Genomic DNA, 22,896 nt, shown 5'->3' with positions numbered 1-22,896 from the left:
GTCCTTTATTCCTTTCTCTTTGCCTTTGTGGTAATGGAGTTGGAGCCCCAGGGCCTGGTGCACACCGAGGAAGTGCTTCATCCCAAGCTGCATCCCTAACTCGTTCTACTTTTTCAAGGTTTCTCAGTGGAATATTTAACTATGGCAGCCAAGTTTAATCTCGGTTAAAAGATTAGGAGATTTTAATTTCAGATATCTGCGAATACCCATTTTATTTTTCTGTGTAAAAGCTATTGATTGAACAGGAAAAATAGCCTTTCCTTCCCCCTACTCTCAAAGCCATATAAATGGAATGAAATGACCACGAGAGCTTTTAAGTTTCAAGGTGGTTGTAAGTCATGCACTCTCAGGTGCATAGACTCTTGGCAGCAACTCTTCTAGTCTGCATTTTCAAGTTGAAAGAGAGGAGTCCGTCTTTGATCTTTCTCCCCCCTCTCTCCTCCTTGTCTGATTTAGGAAGAGCGCAAGAAACTTCAATTTGCCCATGTGCAAAGCTGCCGGAACCACGGTGGTGGAGGTAAGAAAAGAGGCCTGTGAATTCATGCTGTGAATTTTTCATTTCATCTTATTTTATTTTTGGCGTCAGTTTTCAGGGGGACAAACAAGGAGAGTTATTTTGTTTCGTCTTAGATATGGAGAGATTCTCTTTATATAATTTAGCTATGTTGGCAGCTTTCTGGTCAGCTGTGCTCACTAGAATGATGTGTTGTCTTTGGAAATACACTTGGCTTATAAAAGTCGTTTGGTCTTTGAACAAAATAAGATGAAACTCTAAGATGCATTGATAGATAGTCACGTCATACTGCTGAGTGACAAGAAATTGTCTGAGAAATACATTGAGAAATAATTTTTGCTCCATTACAAATATGGAAATATTTATAACAAGGTAGGTACAATATCACTTAGTTATATGATCTTATGGGACCACTGTGTTCCACATGTAGTCAGTCGTATGTGGTGCATTCCAGTAAAGTAGGAAGTTACACCATTTGGATTGATTGGCTTACTGAGTTTGATGATCGGAATTCTTTAACACGGAGTGCTGTACAAATAACTACTGTAATAAGTTCACTCAGAGCAGTTGAATCCCGGCATTGACTGACATCATTGGGCATCGTAGCATCTGAAAGAGGCTTGGACCATTGCAGAGACATTTTAGACTTAAGGATTTGGGATAGAAATAGTTGCTTATACCACCTGCCTGCCATTTTGGGGTATACATATGTGAACTCCGAAGGAGACTTCAAAATGATTCTCAGCGTGGCTTTGAGATTCATCTTGAAGCAGCTCTTAATAGGAGTTTGGCATAGTCTTCCTTAGGGAGGGCTTTGTGGGAACCTAATTTGGGACGTGGAAATGTGAATATTTGTTCCTAATTTTCCACCTGATGGTCATGTTGTGTGACATTTGGAATCCACAGTTGGCTAAGGTGTTACTTCATGGTGACACTTCAGGAACACTTTCTCGGAGAAAGTGAAGCACGGTGTTTCCCCAAGCGATGGGGGACGTGCCATTTTCTGTCCCGTTTTATTTTTCAGTGGTTTTGCTCTATTGTGTGCATTCAAAAACGGATAATGTGGCCCTTGTGTGCGTATCTTATTGAATCATCTTAATGACAAGACTGTGGCATACGTCTGTAGTAGTAGTGAAGTTAGACTTTTTCGTACTGTGACTAAACACCATGACCAAAGGCAACTTGAGGATGACAGAGGGCTTATTTCATCTCATAGCTTGTAGCCTGTCACCCAGGGAAGTCAGGACAGGAACTCGAGGCAGAAACCTGGAGGCAGGAACTGAAACACAGGCCACGGAGGGATAGTATTTACTGCCTTCCTCTCCCTATGGTTTGCTCATCTTGTTTCCTTATACATCTCAGGACCACTTGTCCAAGATGGACCCTCAATGAATCATCAATGATGTTAAATACTCTACAGATTTGCCCAAGATTCCTTCTTTAGGTCCTGGAGTAAGAGCATTGACTGCTCTTCCAGAGGACCAGGGTTCGATTTTCAGGAGCCACATGATGACACACAATGGTTTGTAACTCCACTTCTAGGTTATCTAACACCTTCTTCTAGCTTCCAGGTACTAAGGACGTATATGGTACACCCCATATAGGCATAACCACCCATATGCTGGAAATAATAATAGTACTTTTTTAAAAAAACGACCCCCGTTTCCTAGATATGGGTTTATGTCTAGGTTTGTGTCAAGTTGACAGAAACCAGCCAGCACAAAGACCTACCGCATAGCTTAACACAATGACTAGCTTAATGCTGGGTTTCTCTCGTTTCTACTCATCTACAAGAAGCTGGCATTATCTTGGGGGAGAATTCCCTTTTAATTTTTATTCTATTATAATCTTATTCTTTCCAGCAACACATATTTCTTATAGGAGCAAAGGTGAACTTTTTGGTGTCCAACAGACAATGTAGATAGCAAGAGAGGGTCCCTTTGGTTGTAAGGAGAGAGAAAGTTATTGAACTGCTATAGCATTTCAATATTGAACAGGTTGTTTCCAGGTTCTGGCTATGACAAACAATGCTGCTATGAACATAGTTGAGCACATGTCCTTGTTTTATGATTGAGCATCCTTTGGGTTTATACCCAAAAGTGGTATTGCTGGGTCTTGAGGAAGGTTTTTTCCTAATTTTCTGAGAAATTGCCATACTGATATTCAAAGGGACTGTACCAGCTTGCATTCCCACCAGCAATGCAGACGTGTTCCCTTTTCTTCACAACCTCTCCAGTATAAGTTGTCATCAGTGTTTTTGATCTTGGCCATTCTTACAGGTATAAGATGGAATCTCAGAGTTGTTTTGATTCACATTTCTCTGATGGCTAAGGATGTTGAGCATTTCCTTAAGGATCTGTCAGCCATTTTAGATTCCTCTGTTGAGAGTTCTCTGTTTAGTATGTACCCCATTTTTTAAAATTGGGTTATTTGTTCTTTTGATGTCCAATTTCTTGAGTTCTTTATATATTTTGGAGATCAGTCCATTGTCTGATGTCAGTTTGGTGTAGATCTTTTCCCATTCTGCAGGCTGCCAGAACAAGTCATCTTTGAACACATGACCTTCCTGCCTCCATCTACCAAGTGTTTTCTTTCTGTAAATCGTGCACAACACATGTTGTTCAATTATATAACAGTTCATTCACGATAAATGTTTTATGCCAAGAAATAAACCAACATGTGTATGAAAAAGATGAGAAAATCAAATCGCCTTTGATATTAATTATTTCTACCATATATAAATAACAGTGTTGCATTTGGGAATATGTTTTCTCTTTCTGATGCATTCTATATAAACTTATGATATATAAAAACAAAGGGATGAACAGTGGTGTGTGACTATCATCACACACACCTTTCAGAAAGGGGGCAGCCAGTTGAGTGTTTCCCTATGAAGCTGTAGCCCCATCAGCTCTGGTTGTGCTGGCCTGCCCCTGTGAAGGAACTGGGTGATTATTTGAGAGAAACAGTAGAAGTGAGTACATATGTTGGCACACAAGCCAGAGAGATGTTTCTCTTTTTAGCCCAGACTGTTATTTCTGGACTTTCTCTGAGTGGGCGAAGTCTTCCCTGATGATCTTCACAGGTTGATGAGTAAAACCAACCCGGAGCGACTCCTGGGCGTCGCACTGCATGTGTGTGATGAGGAGCAACGGGGGCTGTCTAGTCTCCCAGGCGGGCTCAGTTGGCTTTGTCTCTGGAGGACTCTTGTCGGCCTCCCAAGCCCCCATGACACCTTCTTCCTGTCTTCTGTGTGCATAGCATGCTTAACATAAATCTGGGAGAGATCCGAGAGTGCTTCACTTCGGAGACCACTGATAATGCAGCCTGCGTGCCCGTGTTGTCACGAAAGGGCGTCTGTCTCCGCCAGTGCTGCCTGTGGCTGAAATAACCTGGCTGTTTCTGGTCTTTTTTATTTTTCTGTTTTTGGGGTGTGTATGTGTGTTAGTATGAGTAGCCTGTACTCTGTGTGTATATGTGTGCCGGTGTGTATGTGTGTGTATATATATGTGTGTGTGTGTGTGTGTGTGTGTGTCAGTGTCATTGGCTTGTGCTGTATGTGTGTGTGTTGTGTGTGTTCGTTCGTGCATGTATGTGTGTCATCACCATCAGGCTGTGCTGAGGTTGATTTTATAAAACAAAGATTTGCACGATCCCCTTTCAACTATTCTGATTAATTTTGAGTTTTAGTTTCAATAACTATATTCATTTCATAAACTCATTTCTGTTACCTAGTATTTATATTATGATATATTGACATAACTGAATATGAAAAAAACATTTGCATAACAAGATAATAGATACACACCAATACAGACAAGCCACCTGCTTGGCACACAAATATTGAAGATTTATGAGTTATGTATTTGAAGATAAGAGCTACTCCTCCCCTTCAACCACTGTCATGATAACTACGTGTTTTTAGCCCCCCCCCCCTTTTTAAAATCTGTGTCATAAGAAGATGTAAAAAATCTGTTTTACAAAATGAAAACACAAGGTTTCTTTTGTTACATCTGCAAGAGCAAAGCTTTGGAAACCGTGACTTCATGTTCCGTATCAGTGACAGGCAAAGCCATCTCTTCTTAGGAGGGTGACTTGAGGACTTGAGGCAAATATTAGGGGGACATCTGCCATCCACCATGTGTTGTGCCTGGGTAGAGAGTACGGAAAGGTGAGGATTGCAGTATAAACAACATTGCAAAGGTATTCTTAAGATGTGTATTTTCACGAAGGGCTCTGAACATACGTGACTAAGCAGAGGGAGTAATGAACCCTCCTGCGACTAATACAGCTACAGTAACTGTCCGTCATCCTTCCTGCCCCAGCCCTGTGCCACCCATTTTACCTTGAAACAAGTGCTCGGTATGATTCAGTGATGTCTTAACACAAGTTCTTTGATGCACAGAAGTCCTGGCACTGCTGGCACTTCTCAGGGTGCTGCAAATTCACCCGCAAACACGAGTGAGAGAGAGTGCTCTGCCCTCAGGGAACCTTCATTCTGATCCAGATGGTCAGTAGGTAGAGTATATAAATGAGATGGATTGCATATAATATAATATAATAATGTTAAATACTAATGAGAAAAGGGGTATGGAATGTTAAGGAAAGAAACAGAATTCGTAATCAAGGAGTTTAGTGAAGAGCATGGTTCAAGAAAACGAGGATGTTAGATTTTCAGTTAACAGAGGGGCAGCTTCTTATGGGGCATGGAAGAAGTAGCATGCACAGAGCTGTGGGGAGTGAGTTTGTAGAATGAGGCTGTAGGTGCTCTTGTCTTCTGGGCATGCCGATAGACAAAATCCCATGTGAGCGTAGCTTTCATGAGAGGTAGTGGTGGTATCTTCTTCAGAGCTAGGTGAAATGTGATTTTTATTTTTAGGATATTTTATAATAGTTCCCATGAAATTATTCAACCTTCTTACGGTTTGGCTGTGATTAGCCTCCACCCCCACTCCCATTCTGGAAGCTGGTCCTCATTATGACAATATTAAGAACTGATGGAACCTTTATGATTTGGGGATTAGTGGAAAGGAGATTAGGTAATGGGGCATCCTTAAGAGGGATTAACAGGAGTCTTATGGAGTGAATTAGTCTCTGGAATGTGGATTGCTGAAGGCTGCCATCTTGCTTTCTCTCTATGTTCATTGAGTTTGGGAACCTTAGCAGAGGCTGTAGTGATGGGGCTACCTGTCTCTAAAATTATGAATGGACACATTACTTTTGTCAGTAATGGACACAGACCAGTCCTTTGCTGTAATAACAGACAGCAGAATAATACTTCAGCCTGACAGTGAGACCAAGATGAGGAAGGATGTGATTTCAAGACAGGAACATCTTGGGGTGTGTATGTGTGTCAGTATGAGTAGCCTGTACTCTGTGTGTATATGTGTGCCTGTGTGTGTGTGTATATATATGTGTGTGTGTATGTGTGTGTCAGTGTCATTGGCTTGTGCTGTATGTGTGTGTGTTGTATGTGTGTTCGTAACTTAAGTGTTGTAACTCCTTGCTCCGTTTAGGGAACTTGATGTTACTGTCTTAACAGAAGCGAGCAAAGTGGCTTGTATTTCTCTTTCTGATAGAATGTGGGGACATGGCTTTTAACCAGGTGGCTTAATGACTTGAGTGGATGGTGTGGATTTGTGATCTTCATGAAGCACACCAATTTATGCATTAGTGTTTCAAGACTGACCATGTTCCTGACTGTTCTAGAGAAAATGAAAATGCCTCGGGGGCAAACATATTTACTTTCCTCTTAATTTTTTTTATTTATTTATTTTTAATTTTATGGGTATGAATGTTTTGGCTGTATGTGTATATATATATATATATATATATATATATATATATATATATATATATCTGTTTACTACTTGTGTGCCTGGCACCGTGTGAGGTCAAAGAGGAATCTGGTCCCCTGTAACTGGAGTTACAGATAGCTGTAAGCTGCCATGTGGGTGCTGGGCTTTGAATCCATGTCCTCTAGAAGAGGAGGCCTTATTCTTGACTGCTGAGCTATCTCTCCATCTAGATGTCTTTTATTTGAGATCGAGAGATTACTAAGGTCTTGATGCAGGGTTACAAAAGCAATGGGATTCAGACTATGGACCATAAGAGGGCAAAAATGGCGTAAACAGAATGACAACAGCAAAATAAAGCTGCTATCCCCATAGGGCAAATACTTTTAACCGTGTTGAGGAAGTTTTCTAGGTAGATCCAGTTTCAAATACTCATGCTACACACAGGCAATAATTGCTCATACCTGTGCAGAAGTCATGCACACAAACACCTCTGACTGGCATGTGGAGACACAGTATTTGTGAGAACTTGGCTGAAATGCCAAACTTGACATTCAGTGTGTGAATGCCCTTCGGGACACTTTAAGCATTAACCCAGTAGAGCTCCCTGTCTCAGTTAGTCAGCGGGAACAATGAGGCCGATGAAGAACCAGCCTACCCTACCACATAGTGGTGCACAGTTGTTATCCTAACACTCAAGAGGCGCTCATAGGAGGACTGCAAGTTTGGGGCCAGACTGGGCAACACAATGAGTTCGGGGCTAGCCTGGATGGATGACACAGTAAGACCCTGTTTCAATAACAAATGAAAGAAAAAAAAAAAGCAGAGAACTGAAACTATATCCTGATCTCTTGGGCCCACGTGTTTTGGTCTGGCAGTGTTGAACAGACACAAAGAGGAAAGCCGAAGAGAGATGTTTGCTATGACAAGAGGGGAAAGAATCTTTCTGTCATTCAACCGTGAGAACCTTTGATCTGAGAAAGAATGTCATTGACATCTTGGTTCTTTTGGCATGGATGTGGGAATGATGGAAATCATGCATATAGTTTACTTTGCTTTTAGACCCATTGAATTATATAATGTCCTCAACTCGCATTTATTTTCTTCATAATTTTTCAGTTATTTATGCTTTATTTTCATTTTCCTTTATGAAACCTCTCTAGAAGAAGTGTCTATACATTCTGTGCTTCAAGTTTGGCCAGGTTTAAAATGCTTTGACAGAAAGTCTGCTAATATCCAACACAATTGCACTAAATGACCTGTTTTAGGGTATTGAAATATTTAAAGACTGTTCATTTCCTTGAATTCTCATGACATATTGGCTTGGTTTAAAAAAAATGGAGACTAATGGAGATGTATTTAATGAAGACATATTCTGCTTATCTAATGGTAAAATAACCTCAATATTAAAATTGCTATAACATTAATAAATGTAGAATATAGACTTGGTGAATGCCTGCTAGTTCCTTCTTTTTTTCCTTTTCTTCTTCTTCTTTTTTTTTTTTTTGGTTTTTCGAACAGGGTTTCTCTGTAGCTCTGGGAACTCTCCTGGAATTCGCTCTGTAGACCAGGCTGGCCTCAAACTTACAGAGATCCGCCTTTCTCTGCCTCTTGAGTGCTGGGATTAATTCTTTTCTTTTTTAGTGACTTATATATAGATTACTAAATATAAGTCAGTCTCATGACCACTTGCATGGAGAACAGCAGACTAAAAATGAGATTCATTGATGATAAAGATATGTTAAATAAAGTGCTAATCTTGACATTTTATTTCTTGTTGCTTGGTAACAATGTAGCAACTTTGAGAGAGTTCCATTATCTCTGGTACAATGGACATGGTTGCATTGTGAGGTAGAAACACCCGTTATAGCAAGCGATTTGTGTGCCATTATTCTCATAAGAGTTTGGTTCAGCTTCTTTTTGTTAGTTCAGAGTTCCTGAAAGACAAAGTCATTTTAATAATATATTGTTTTTTGATGGATTGGTGACGTTATTTTAGCTATTTTCAGCCTTTTACTTTGTAACTATTTATAATTTTCTAGGCTTTACAAATTTCTCTTTTAGGGACTTGTACATGTAAATCTAGATATTTCATTGTTATTAATGAAAATATGCTTCTTTATTGGTTTTTAACAAGTATCTTTTGTCTTCGACCATGTGGAGAAGGAGGGCAGAATTCTTTGTCTTATGAGTAATGGTCAGGATGTAGCCCTTACCTCTCTCTAGTATACAGTGTTCCTATTTTAGTAACCACTTCAGGAGATCAGAAGAACAAAGCTTGTCGAGTTGTGGTTTGTTTTAAAGGAATGGCTGAATCATATTGTGTATAGCTATACTTTTCTCTGTACTATTTTCTATGTGGTATAATTATTATGATTTAAAACAAACTTATATAACCTGTGGCCTATTTTTGTACTACCTAAGATCCTAAAATGCTTCTTCAGTTTTAGAGGGTTATTTGAGAAAGAGAAAGAAACCTACTTGGCCGCGGTAATGGCGTGTAGCTCACAGGTGATTACAAAAGAAATGTTTAAAGACTCTGTCGGCAAGAAAATGTTTAAAGACTCTTGCTTATAGCTTAATGTTCATTTTACAATCGGAATATATTAAACATCAGCTAGTATTATGCCTTCCAAAGCCAATGAACTCAGATAGAATCGGGAAAAGACAATGATAGCCATATTGAAGAGAAACTAGTATGTGATTGGCTGCAGGATTTGTAGGCTTGTTTTGGGCCACTCCTCAGGAGTTGATGGTTACATACATTCAGTGCCTTGCTTATCCAGCTGTGGTTGTCACAGTCTATATCCTCGATCCCTCTTTCATTAAATGTGACTTAACTGAGATAAAATTAGATGCCGGCAGATCCACTCTCCTAGAAGTATCTGTCTTGTCTTTTCTTCTTGACTGACTTCATCTTGTAGGCCTCTCCTTTCACACAGATGGACAGCCATGAGATCAGCAACCCAGGGGTTTGGGCTGAGGACTTTTCCCCCTTGACAGGGTTCCCGTGAGGCTGCAGTGACTGATGGCCACAGCATTTCTGGGAACCGTGTCAGCCATTCAGGATTGGCATCTCCTTGTGTGCCTGCGGTTTTCAAATGCCCCCAAGGACAAGTCTTCACCTGCCAGCCTAGTCAGAGGGAAGAGAGGTGCATGGTGTAGTGAGACTTTGGACTGTGGTTTTCAAACTGACATTTGGACACTCATTTTCCTTTTAGTTAGAAACATGCCTGTAAATTTTATTTGGGTATTCCTTCTTATTTGTGGGCATAGGAAAGGCCTTAATCAGGAAGTTAACCAGGGGGTAGTAGCATGGTTTCCTCTTAAATAATAAAAGCCGCTTGGGCCAATTCTGTTGATAAAAATCAGCTAGTTTATACTGGATTCACCTAGTTCCTCCTTTTTGTCATAGAATGCATTCACATTTTTAATTATTTTTGAGAATTTCATAAATGAGTACAGAATTTATATCATTTCCACCCCTTCTCCCTGTGTAGTGAGGGGCTGCGGGCCAGCTTCCTGCCGCCCTGCTCCTGATTGCCGGCTAGCTTATGCCCCGAAATAATAACACACAAATTGTATTCTTTTAAACACTGCCTGGCCCATTATTTCTAGCCTCTTATTGTCTAATTCTCACATCTCTTGCTTTAACCCATATCTAATAATCTGTGTAGCACCATGAAGTGGTGCCTTACCGTTTAGTTTCTAGCATACGTCCATCTTGGGCTGGAGCTTCATCTCGTCTGGCTTCTCTCTGAGGAGAGGCACGGTGGTCTGTCTAATTTAGGAGAGGCGCAGCATCTTACTGATCCTTCTACCTCACTTCCTCTTCCTGTTCTGTCTACTCCACCCACCTAAGGGGCGGTCTATCAAATGGGCCAGGCAGTTTCTTTATTAGCCAATGAAATCAACTCAAACAGAAGACTCTCCCACATCATTTCCCCTTTTTCTGTTTAAACAAAAAAGAAAGGCTTTAACTTTAACATAGTAAAATTACATATAACAAAACAGTTATCAAGTAAGAATTACAGTTACAATATTTATATCTACTTTATCTTTTATCATAACAAAGGAAAACAACTATAACTATCTATCTATTCTTCTTCAGCTCCATCAAAGACTCCAGAAGGACACAATATTTATTACCTAAGTAAATAAGAAATATGCAATTTCCAAACTCTAGAAATGATAGAGACATCTCGCTGCCTGGACAGTCACCCAAAGTTCTTTTGTATTGTTGGAGCATCTATCTTCAGCCTATAGGCCCACAGTATCCAGCAGACTTTCCCATGAAGCAGGAAATTTCAAAGACAGTTCAGTCACTATCTGCTGTGTCCTTCAGAATGTCTTGCAGACTCTTTCATGAATCAGGAACCCAGAGAGATCATCTCACCTATAGGCAAGTTCAGCAGTCCTCTCTCTGAGGGTTCTCTTTGTCCAGTTTATGCAATAGTCCAGGCAAGAGCAATTTCTTGCCCAAATGGCTATCAAACACCATAAGTAGCCTCTTCGATGCCCATCTTCCTCTTGAAGTAGCTGGTGCTGCCAGGAGCAGATGTGTCTCATTGTCATGAAAAGCCCTAAGTTATTAGAACATTTAAAATGCCATATTCTATAGTCTTTGAAAGATATGAAGAATGTCTATCTAACTGAAATATATCTCTATATATCTAGAAAATCTAACATGACTATAAGCTTTACTATTATCGATGATTATCCATTAACAACTTATATTTCTTAATTATACATTACATTTTTAAAATGAACTACACAATCACAATACCTTAATCAGTATCAAAAACATATAACAAAATTGACCTTAAATGTCTATCAATAAAGCAAAATCTATACCAATGCAAATTATTCATATCTATATCATATCCCCCCTTTAAATGTAAAAGAACACTTATAAACAATATTTGGGAACATGGGCGCAGTTATTTCTCTCCAAACTGCTTCCTGCTGAATGGGGACGCTGTTAATCAGATCTTTCATGGTGTAACCTGTGTGCCAGGTTCATCTCAGTCATCAGTTGGGTGAAGTAATTTTCTGAAGGTGTTCACAGCAACCTTTCAGGAGGGCGTGGTCTATCATACCATATTGGGATAGAAGCAATCCATAGGGTCTTATTTTCTGTAAAAACAAAAGAAACTCCTTTCCAAAGCATCATGTCCTTAGATCCAAATTGTAAAGTCAAGGTATTTTCAAAATATCTATTCAGGAATAGTTTAGCAGCATTTGTAAACAAATATCTTTTAGCAGCTGTTGCTCCTTCCTCAGCATTCAAACAATTCAAAGAGAGCATAATAGTATACAGCATCAAGATTCTTTGTGTATTTTCCATCTTTGTATGGCTTTATTTTAACCTCTATTTCGTTTATTTTTACTTTTATTTTTTGAGACAGGTTCTCTGTATATCTTTGTCCTGGAATAACTCTGTAGACCAGGCTGTCCTTGAACTCTCAGAAATCCGTCTGTCTCTGCCTCCCCAGTGCTGGGATTAAAGGTGTGTGCTACAACACCTTGAACTCACAGAGATCTTTCCGTCTCTGCCTCCCAGGCATTCGGATTAAAGGTATGTCCTGCCACACCTTGAAGTCACAGAGGTCAATCTACCTCTGCCTCCCAAGTGTTGGGATTAAAGGTGTATACCACCACAACAAACTACTTCCTTTTTCTTTCTTTCTTTCTCTTTTTTTTTAACTGTAAGAACTTTAACTTTTAGCCTGCATGTATTTTTAACTCACTGCAAACCATTTAGAGGTTTTCTTTGTCTTTGAATCTCTCTTTACTGTATATCTCTCTTTTTCTGACCACACGAGTCTTTAATTTACCAAGCAATATAGGTAGGATTAAAGCCGTGGCTTTGACAGCTAGATCCAGCCCATTCCTTAGCTTTCCAGCCTCATGGCAGAGGTACGGGCTATAGCCTTGTTTATCACCACAACTCTGTGGCGGTTCAAGGTCCCTGCCAGCAAGCAAGCTGCAACAGTGTTAAACACTCAAAAGCTCCATAGTCAGAACCGCCTGCTTGAAAGAGCCAGAGTTTGCCCTGGCAGGATGGCTCAGAAAGCCGGCATTTTAAAACAGCACAACTTTTTTCCTGCTGTGGCTGAAAACCGAAAAGCACACGTTCAGCTTTTCATCAACACCATTTAAGTGTTTCGTGGCAGGACCTCTTAAAAGAGCTGTAGGGTTTTGCAGCTAAAGCTGAGTCAGGAAGCCTCTCTTAGATGAGAGCGCTTGCTCAGATCCAAGAAATTGCTGCTATCAAGAAAACATGCTTTACTCTATTCTTTCCCAAGCTTTCTCAAGCTTTCTGTGGATTCGGTTATCCACGTTGGCGCCATTCTGTAGTAATTAGCTGTGGGCCGGCTTCCCGCCACCTGCTAGCTTATGTCCCGAAATAACACACAAATTGTATTCTTTTAAATACTGCCTGGCCCATTATTTTCAGCCTCTTACTCACATCTTGACTAACCCATATCTATTAATCTGTGTAGCACCATGAAGTGGTGTCTTACCGGAAAGATTCTAGCGTACGTCCATCTTGGGCTGGAGCTTCATCGCGTCTGGTTGTAGAGGCAGGGCAATTGTCTGAGCCATCTACCTCACTTCCTTCTTCCTGTTCTGTCTACTCCACCCACCTAAGGGGCGGTCTATCAAATGGGCCAGGCAGTTTCTTTATTAGCCAATGAAATCAACTCAAACAGAAGACTCTCCCACATCATCCCTGCTCCAACTCCTTGTGTGTGTATGTGTGTGTGTGGCACATGTATGTGTGTATATGTGGGCCCATGCATGTGTTGTGTAGCTATGCCACACAGGATGATGGTGCTCCTTCTAAGAACCACAGACTATTTGATAAGAACCTCAATGCCGAGCACAGGAAACCTCTCTTCAGGTTGTCGGTGTCCAGGAGAGTTCCCAAAGTCATATAAGCTATTACCATTATTGTTTGTTGCCTTCCAGAACTTGAAGATATGAATCCCACTGAAGTTACATACTTCAGACACAGGACTTTAAGGAAGTTAGCTGGAATTGACTTGGAATTGACTGGCTCTCATAGTGTCTGATGAGCTATGTAAGCTACCAAGGGAAAAAAGCAATTGCTAGTCCTACTTAGCTGCCTATAACCCCCCGCCCCTACAATGACTGGCCTCGCAAGGAAACCCCAATGGTGCAATAGTGATGCCCTTTATTTCTGGGTTAACCTATAGCTATCTAACTGGAGTTGGGTCCCACTCATTGATTGATTGGGAATTCGTGTATTTATATTTTTCCCCACCTTGACTTTTTTTTGGATTGCTGTTTTTCCTCACTGGTGATGGCCACTATTAAGCTGTATTATGGGTAGTTTCTGGCAGGGCATTCCTTCTGTATCTTTTCCCTGTCTTCCAAATTTGCTTTAGGGGAATACAGTTTCCACACTGCCCCTGATTTCTACAGTTTTAGAACATGATCAAATCTATCCTCAATTATCTCCAGTAACGCAGTTAATATTTAAAGCTTACCAGCATCAACCCAAATACACCTACACCTTGCATCGAGCCAGGTCTAGGATGTCTTTATGAGGACTGTTTCTGGCATCTTGAAGAACATGAGGCTGTGGTCAACTGTGTGCCATGGTTTAGAAGATTTGGATCTTGTTTGGGATGAAATTGGAAGATTATTCTTTGCTAAAAATCTTGCTGAATATACACCTTGATTTTTGAAAGAAAGTAACATCTGTTATCCGTTTCGGGGCAAGAACACCAAATGCATGAAGGCTTCATAAACCCACTAATGTCTCATGTTCAACTATGGGACTTGATTGCTTTTACACAGCAGAGGGGCCAAAGATTCAGAACTAATTATTTCCTTGGGATGGAGCCCATTGTTGCAGAGAGCTGTTACCTGCAAGGAAGCAGTTTCACTCTCTTTGCTTCTTTGTGAAAGCCTTCTGGGTTGGATTTTCACAGACCCATGACACAGTATTTTGTTTTGTTTTTTAACAAAATAGTCAAATATTTGGGAGAAAGAATGAAAGATTAGAAAGCAAGAATGATTAACTGTTAGAATGTAATAGTTTCCTGCTCTGTGGTTCCTTCCATGAAGAAAGCAAGGCCAAAAGTGGGCACTCTGTAGATCCCTCTCTAATTCAGCGTTTGAATGTCAGTAATCACATGGTAACTAAGCCCATTCTAAATCCAGACCACATAAGAAAGAAGAGAGATGGAAACGTGAAGAACTCTTAATTACTTTGTGTTTTCTGTGAAAGTGAACTGGGTCATCTAAGAGGCTGCTTTAGTTACCTAAATACCTGGGGAAAGATTGCTTCGCATTATGAAAATATCCTGTTCAGCTTAGAAAATATCCTGTTTGGTTTATAATTGGACTTTAAATTTTGGAAAAGTTTTGCTGGCCCAAACAAAAGCTAGGGAAAAAATATTCATCGTTACCAAATTCATAGGAATATACAGGTTATCTACAAAGGTGCAGGATTAAATCTGTTTAAAAGACTTTGAAAGTTTTGGGTTTAATGCAAATTAATCTCAACTTGGAAGTTATGAAACTCATTCATTTTGAGAACTGGGTTTTCAGAAGTTGAATTAAAGTCTTTCAGAGTAAAGGAAGCATTAAATAGAAACCTCAATGGAATAAAATAATCTCAGACACTACTACACAAAGAAATATTTTAGTTGCTTTTTAAATAGAGTTTTACATTTTTAAATTTTTATTTATTTGCTGTTGAAGACAGGGTCTCTCTCCTGGCTGTCCTGGAACTCACTATGTTGATCAGGCTGGTCTCAAACTCACAGAGATCTTCCTGCCTCTGTCTCCTGAGTGCAGGGATTAAAGGCATGTGTCACCATGTCTGGCCAGGGTTTTAAAATATTTTAACCTTTCTTTTTATTTTATCTGTATGGGATGTTTTGTCTTCATGTATTTCTGTGCATCACGTGCATTCGTTGCCTACAGAGGCCAGAAGAATTCATCCAGTCCCCAGGAACTGAGTTAGAGACATTTGTGAGCTGTCATAATGGGCGCTGGGCTATTGAGCCTAGGTCATCTGGAAGAACTGCTTAGCTGCTAAGCCGTCATTCCAACCCATTTATAGGGTTTAAAAATAGTTTTATTGAGAATTTCATACATGCCTCTATGTGTTTTGATCGAAAGTATCCTCCAATTTCTCTGCTTCATTTCCTTCCCTAGCTCCCCTGCCATGTTTCCCTTCCAACATCATATAACCTGTTTTTTAAATTTACTGAGTCCACTACCAGTATGTGCACGGGTATAGGGATACCTACTAGAAATTGGGTAGTTTCTTGGCCCACATTACTGAAGAAAATTGACTCTTGGTCCCCCAGCAGCTATCACAAGCCAGCAGATCCCCAGGTAGGGGTAGGACTTTTTGAGCCTTCTCCATCCATGTTGGAATTTTGTCTGGCTTGTTTGCGTCAATGAGAAAGCAGTTGGTTACCCCCGTGGCTCCTGCTGCAGCTGTACCAGTATTTGCCCTTTGGCAATGCAGAGCTGTGGTACTCAGGATCCAGCTTGGGTAAGACCATTCATGTCTTTTCCTCCTCCTAGTATCCTCCACATCAACTTACAGCACCATGAACGCTCTCTACCCGGGGTCTGATGTTCTTGAGTATCCCACTCAGATGAGAAATTGTTTCGGAGAAAGAATGATAAGGTGCTAGAGTGTGATTGGCGTACATGTCCAAGACACTCAGAGTTTGAACTTGGTATCCTGGAGGATCTTCCTGTCTGCCTGACCCCTGGGAGAAACTTTGCTGTCTCTATGTAGGAAGTGCACTGGGGTAGGAAGAGAGCGTTGTGAACTTCCAGCAGTCTCCCAGTTACTGAAGGAAATGTGGAGGAAGGTGGCCATGGCCGGAAGCTCTTCCTGCAGTCTGTTCCTTAAATCAAATGCCGGTCAAATGCTCTGTTGAGTCCCTATTTTGCGTCAGCTCTTGAAATCTCATGGTCCTGATTTCTCACATAGTCATCTGGTTGTAAGTGAGAATGTAGATTCTCTTCACACAAAAGAAAAGATGGGCCAGAGGGTATTATTTTTAACATGACTTAATGGTTTTGGATTCTTTACCTATTATATATCCTCTGAAATGGTTATTAAGTAAGTACAGGGTAGCTGACATAAACCAAGCAGGCTCTTACAAAACCATCTTGCTGCAAAAAGTATAAAAATTCCATTTCCTCTTTTAGTTAACTAGCAACTTCTGGCCTACTTATCAATTCATCCCGTGTTTCTGTTGAGAATTTAGCTTGAGATTTTCAAGTCACTCCCACTAAAAATAATACTGGCTTTCCTCACTCCTTCCAGAGACCTTGTCAAAAATGTTATTTTTTTCCCCACTTCAAATATAGATCAACTCTACAAATACTGAAGCGATAATTAGGGCTTATGCAAGATTGTTTAGTATTTTAAATTAACTGGTTTTTTTTTAAAGGGGCTAATCTCTAGGGTGTGTTGTTATTGTTCATGAATATCTTTGAATAAAGAAAGCGTTTTTAGTCACGGCTTTCATAAATGATTTTAGCATGAAATATGTGAGAGGAAAAACAGGAAACATTTCTCATGGAGCTCTCCAGTGCTGGTGGTTGTGTCTCATAAGCCCATTTGCATACACCACTCTTGTAGTTTGAGCATGCTGCACATGGCAACCACTAAAATTAGAATATATTCAAATATACCAGTGGCCTGTTACTAGTCCTCTAGAAGAATCCAGGTAGATAGCAAAAAATTGATAAGAGTAATGGAAGTTAATTGCCACAATTTTAACTTTTCTTCCTAGAGGGAATCTACAGTAGTCAAAAAAAACAAAAACAAAAACAAAACAAAACAAACAAAAAAAAACCTGCTCTAGTGGCATTAGCTGAGGTGAACTTGTGAATTTTTTCAAGAATAAAGGAAATTACCTTTTTGTTGTTCAAGTGAACAGTTGTCATTTCTAATACCCTTCCCAAAATTAGGTTCATTATTGCATATAATTAAACATTCTTGACCTTTTCTTTTGACCCCCTCCCATTCCTACATATCCTGATCCTGAAATCTTTCTCAAATAACACCTTCCCACGTTTCAACGAAAGCTTCCAACTCTTTTGGACTCCGTGCCTTTGCTGCCTGGAACATCTCTGTTCTTTTCATGACGCCCTTTCTGTCCTGTCTGTGGAACTCTCCCGTGTCATAGCATTCCTTGCTACTGTATGCTATAATGAAGGTGCGTGGTTGATCGGCAGTTATGATTCACCAGACAAGCTTTAATATATATAATTCAGTTTTAATAAAGGAAAGGAAAGGGAACTTACAAATCCAAGGTTCCAGCGAGGTGGGCAGGAAAACAAAGAGCAGGCAGGCCGCAGGCCCGCAAGATTTTATAAGTCAATATTAGCCTAAGGGGGACACGCCTAAGAGGGACACGCCTAAGAGGGACACGCCTTTAGACCAAGGGGGACACGCCTTTAAACCAAGGGGGACACGCCTTACAAAACAAGGTTTTGGGCTAGGCTTCCCCTTCATCTCCCCCTTTTGTCTAAATAAGACAGAACCAAACCAAATACAACTATATTCAATAGGAACAAATAATAAATATAAAATTACAAACAATATTAAGAAGAAACATATAACAAAAGTTTTACTAGGCATTCTATTTCAAGGAGTCTAAATAATGTAGAGGGTAACTACAATTATCTAATCTTCAACCCCATCAAAGATCTGAGAAGGGAAGTAATATTACTTAAGCAACCAGGAAGTACAAACAAGAAACTTCCAAAATGTGCAACAAATGACAGAGACAACTAACTACCTGGGCAGTCACCCAAAGTTTCGTTTTGCAATGTTGAGGCAACCAACTTTGGCTAAGGCCTAACACAACTGACATAACATTTTTCAAAGGCAAGGAACTTTTTGTAGAACTGTCCAACCCTGTCTTGGCAAGATAAGACAATCCTGTTTTTATCCATTTACGGATACTCTGAAACTCTGTCAGTGGTCGAGGTATGGGCTTTTTCTTTGCCTAAAGGCCACTTCTGCCAAGAAGAAGACAAGCTCCCAGTGGAGTGTCTTTGGTGCTCAACATTCTCTCGGGAGTAGAGTGGTGTTGCCAGGAGTGATTGTGTCTCATAAGTACCAAACTCTAGGTTAGATTAAAGGCCATGTTCTACAGCTCTTCAAAGAGGTCGAAGATTATACTATCTATACTAAATATAATTTCTATGTATCTAAAAAACCTGAAAAACAACTGTGCAATAAATGAGGACAATATCCCCAAACGTAAACAATGTCGTTATACAAATAATATCAGAGGTAGAAATGTACATTGGAATATGATAAATATCTCAATATAACAATTGTTTTAAACAGAGGTAGAAGCATACTCTCATACAATAGAGGTAGAAGCATACTCACATACAATGTTCAATATACAAGAATCAACACCAATGCAATTTTCTAATAACAATAATTCACAAATACTAATCATCCCATCAAACCAGGTAATCCCCCCCCCCTTTTTTTTTCATAAACACCCCTGAGTCCATATAATACCTCCCCCATCCCCTCAACCCTATACCATCTACTAAATGATGTCCCTAAACCAGAGGGCAAACTCTGTTGGGAGAGGGGGCGTCGTCCTCTAAGATTGCTTCTAGCTGACATGGGGGCGACATTCTTCTCAGGGGGTTCCATGAAAGCAAATGATGGTAAAATTCCCAGAATAACATTTGGTCGAGGAAATTGTAACTAGCCTCTGAGTGTTTTGAGGAGGTCCGGCCAGAGTGTTGTCAAAATTGTACACCATTTGAAACTGTCTTGTGTAGTTGATACCAAAAAAAAATCCAAAAAAAGGTCTAATTTTAGCGCTATTAAAAACATGACGTCATAGTAACCAGGTGAAATTGATGTTGTGGGGCCCCATCTTCATCCTGGAAACTTCAAAGATTACTGAAGGAAAATTTGTTGTTTGTTACAGGAAAGGTAAACATTATCTACAAAGACATATACAGACATATATATTCGATGGAAGGTATAATAAAGACAGACAGATATGAGGAAAGGCAAAGAAAGTTTATCAAGTATCATCATCATCATCATCATCATCATTATCATTATTATTATTACTATTATTATTCTGTCCCATTTCATGGCTCCTGACCTGAGACAGAAACTCTGAGATATCTCTTATAAACAGGCTTGGAATTGAAGAAGGACTGAGCCATAGTCCAACTCCAAAACCAGCTCTATATACATATAAATAAAGGCACAGTATATATGTAAAAAAATGTTTTATACTTACTAAACATATTCGGGTTCTGTGTTGATCCATATTAGGTTGTAACTAGTGTCCATGAATCAGTATTTAAATATCCAGGGTCCCTTAAGTTCTTTGAAGATGAGTGCTTTCCTGTGGAGATAAGAAAAGAACCCTGCCCCCAACCTATATGCTTTTCTTACCATCAGTATGATCATCATCCTTGTGAATGAATTATTTTTCTTTTCCAAGGGGCTTCTTCTCTTCAAACCGAACCTTTATTAATTTTGACGGTATCCACAATTTTTCCTCTCCTGTGGAGACAAGAGCAAAACCCCTTCCCCAACGCAGCACATCTCCTGGCTTCCACTGCGAGGTCAGCACATCCTTGAAATAAACTGGTTGATTTAATTCAGCAGACTTTTCCATTATCCAATGTCTTTCTGCAGCCGTTGTCCCCTTCTCATTAGCGTTGAGAAAATTCAAGGTTAATAAAGCACTATGTAACCTATTTCTAGGGGTATTTTCCACCCCTTTCTGTTTGTTTAACATATCCTTTATAGTTCTATTTGATCTTTCTATGACTGCTTGACCTGTAGGATTGTATGGTATACCTGTAACATGCTTAATATTGTAATAAGCAAAAAACTGTTTCATTTTCCTAGAGACATAAGCTGGACCATTATCAGTCTTTATTTGTGTAGGTATACCCATGATGGCCATAACTTCTAATAAATGAGTGATTACTGAATCAGCTTTTTCTGAGCTTAAAGCAGTTGCCCATTGAAAACCTGAATAAGTGTCAATGGTGTGGTGTACATATTTTAATTTGCCAAATTCTGCAAAGTGAAACACATCCATCTGCCAGATTTCATTCCTTTGAGTGCCCTTTGGATTAGCCCCTGCAGGCAATGGTGTTTGGTTATAAAAAGAGCAAGTAGGGCATTTCTTTACAATTTCCTTAGCTTGTTGCCATGTAATAGAAAATTCTTTCTTCAAGCCTTTGCTATTGACATGATGTTTTTTATGAAATTCAGAGGCCTGCAGCACACTACCAATCAATAATTGATCAATTTCTGCATTACCTTTTGCTAGAGGACCTGGCAGACCCGTATGAGATCTGATGTGTGTTATATACATAGGGCAAAGCCTGTTCCTGATCATGTCTTGTACCTGGATAAACAATGAGGTTAGTTCTGTATCATCAGGTATAAATTCAGCAGTTTCAATATGTAAGATTACTCTTTCTGCATATTGTGAATCAGTAACTATATTAAGCGGTTCTTTAAAATCCCTTACCACCATAAGAATGGCATATAATTCTGCCTTCTGGACAGAATCATAAGGGCTTTGTTCCACCTTACTCAAATCTTCTGATTTGTAACCTGCTTTCCCTGATTTATTAGCATCAGTATAAAATGTACGTGCTCCAGTTATTGGAGCATCACGGATGATTCGGGGGAGAATCCAAGAAGTTCTCTTTATAAAGTTAAGCCTCTTGCTTTTCGGATAGTTGTTATTGATTTCTCCCAAAAAATTAGCGCAAGCTCTTTGCCATGGTTCGTTATCTTCCCACAATTTTTTTAGTTCATCAGCAGTGAAAGGAACTATAATTTCTGCTGGGTCTATGCCTGCTAGTTGACGAAGTCTCAATTTGCCTTTTATAATTAATTCAGAGACTTTTTCCACATAAGTTTTTATTTTCTTACTTGGTTTATGTGGTAAAAAGATCCATTCTAAGATAATATCATCTCTCTGCATTAAAATTCCTGTAGGAGAAATTTTGGAAGGCAATATGACGAGAATACAACTGAGCTCTGGATTCACCCTGTCCACATGTGTCTCTTGTAATTTCTCTTCAATCATTCTCAGCTCCTTTTCTGCTTCAGCTGTTAATTCTCTGGGACTGTTTAAGTCTTTTTCACCATCCAAGGTTTTATTTAAATGAATTATCATATCAGGTGTTATGTCAACAGCTGGTCGTAAGCTGGAAATGTCTCCTAACAACCTTTGAAAGTCATTGAGAGTCCGTAACCGATCTCTCCTAATTTGTGCTTTTTGTGTCTTAATTTTTTGTAAACCTATTTTATAACCTAGATAATTAACAGAATCTCCTCTCTGAATTTTTTCAGGAGCAATCTGCAATCCCCATTTAGGTAAAAGTATTTTTACTTCTTCAAACAGTCTTTCTAAAGTAGCCATGTTTGAATCAGATAACAGAATATCATCCATGTAATGATAAATTATAGACTTGGGAAATTGCTTGCGTATTATTATTTGCAATGGTTGATTTACAAAATATTGGCACAGGGTGGGAGAGTTCAACATGCCCTGTGGGAGGACGGTCCACTGGTATCTCCTTGTAGGTTGAGAGTTATTATAAGTAGGCACTGTGAAGGCAAACTTTTCTCTGTCTTTTTCTTGTAAAGGTATAGTGAAGAAACAATCCTTTAAATCAATTACTATGAGAGGCCATCCTTTTGGTAATAAAGATGGCAGAGGAATTCCAGATTGCAGAGAGCCCATAGGTTGAATAACCTTATTGATAGCCCTGAGATCTGTCACCATTCTCCACTTACCAGATTTTTTCTTAACAACAAATACAGGAGAATTCCAAGGGCTGGTAGATTCTTCTATATGTCGAGCATCTAATTGCTCTTGTACCAGCTGTTCTAAAGCCTGCAACTTTTCCTCAGCTAATGGCCATTGCTTTGTCCATATTGGTTTCTCAGTCAACCATTTTAGAGGCAGTGCTGTTCGTATCTCTGAAGGGCCATCAATTGCTTTGCATTCTTGTACAGCCCGAACAGCCGGTTTCCGCCTTCTGTAATATCTTTTAATATTTCCCTCGGTGATAGAGGCTCTAGAAGCAGCAGGAATGTTAATTTGGGTATTCCATTGCTGCAACAGGTCACGGCCCCATAAATTCACTGCAATATTGGCTACATATGGCCTTAATTTTCCTATTTGTCCTTCTGGCCCTATGCATTCAACCCATCTCGTGCTCTGCCTTACTTGAGATAGGGTTCCAATTCCCAGGAACTGAACATTTACATCCTGAAGAGGCCAATACGGATGCCAAGATTCTGGAGTAATGATACTTACATCCGCACCTGTGTCCAGTAGGCCAGTAATAAAAATGCCATTTACACACACTCTTAACTTTGGTCTTTGTTCATTTATAAAAGTCTGCCAAAATACACGTAACTCATCTTTCAGGCCATTTTTGCTTTTAACAGCAGGCATGGGGCTTTCTAATTTTCTTGACGAGGCATGTTCTCGGCAGTAACTGGAAATGACTGGACCACATTCGCCATGGGGGCCTGCG

The 22,896-nt window shown here is 39.7% G+C and overlaps 1 protein-coding gene across 1 annotated transcript in view; it reads left to right on the top strand.

The window, feature by feature from the left end:
* Nucleotides 1-22,896, top strand: part of Oxct1 (3-oxoacid CoA-transferase 1) — a 126,945-nt gene that overhangs the window by 30,178 nt on the left and 73,871 nt on the right. Inside the window, exon 7 of the mRNA XM_038322563.1 lies at nucleotides 457-517. Coding sequence (XP_038178491.1) covers nucleotides 457-517 — 61 coding nt within the window. The remainder of the gene's footprint in view (nucleotides 1-456; nucleotides 518-22,896) is intronic.

The sequence above is a fragment of the Arvicola amphibius genome, chromosome 3 (genome assembly GCF_903992535.2).
Source record: "Arvicola amphibius chromosome 3, mArvAmp1.2, whole genome shotgun sequence".
NCBI lineage: Eukaryota > Metazoa > Chordata > Mammalia > Rodentia > Cricetidae > Arvicola > Arvicola amphibius.
Note: the sequence above shows the minus strand (reverse complement) of the source record. Positions and strands in the feature narration are given on the sequence as shown.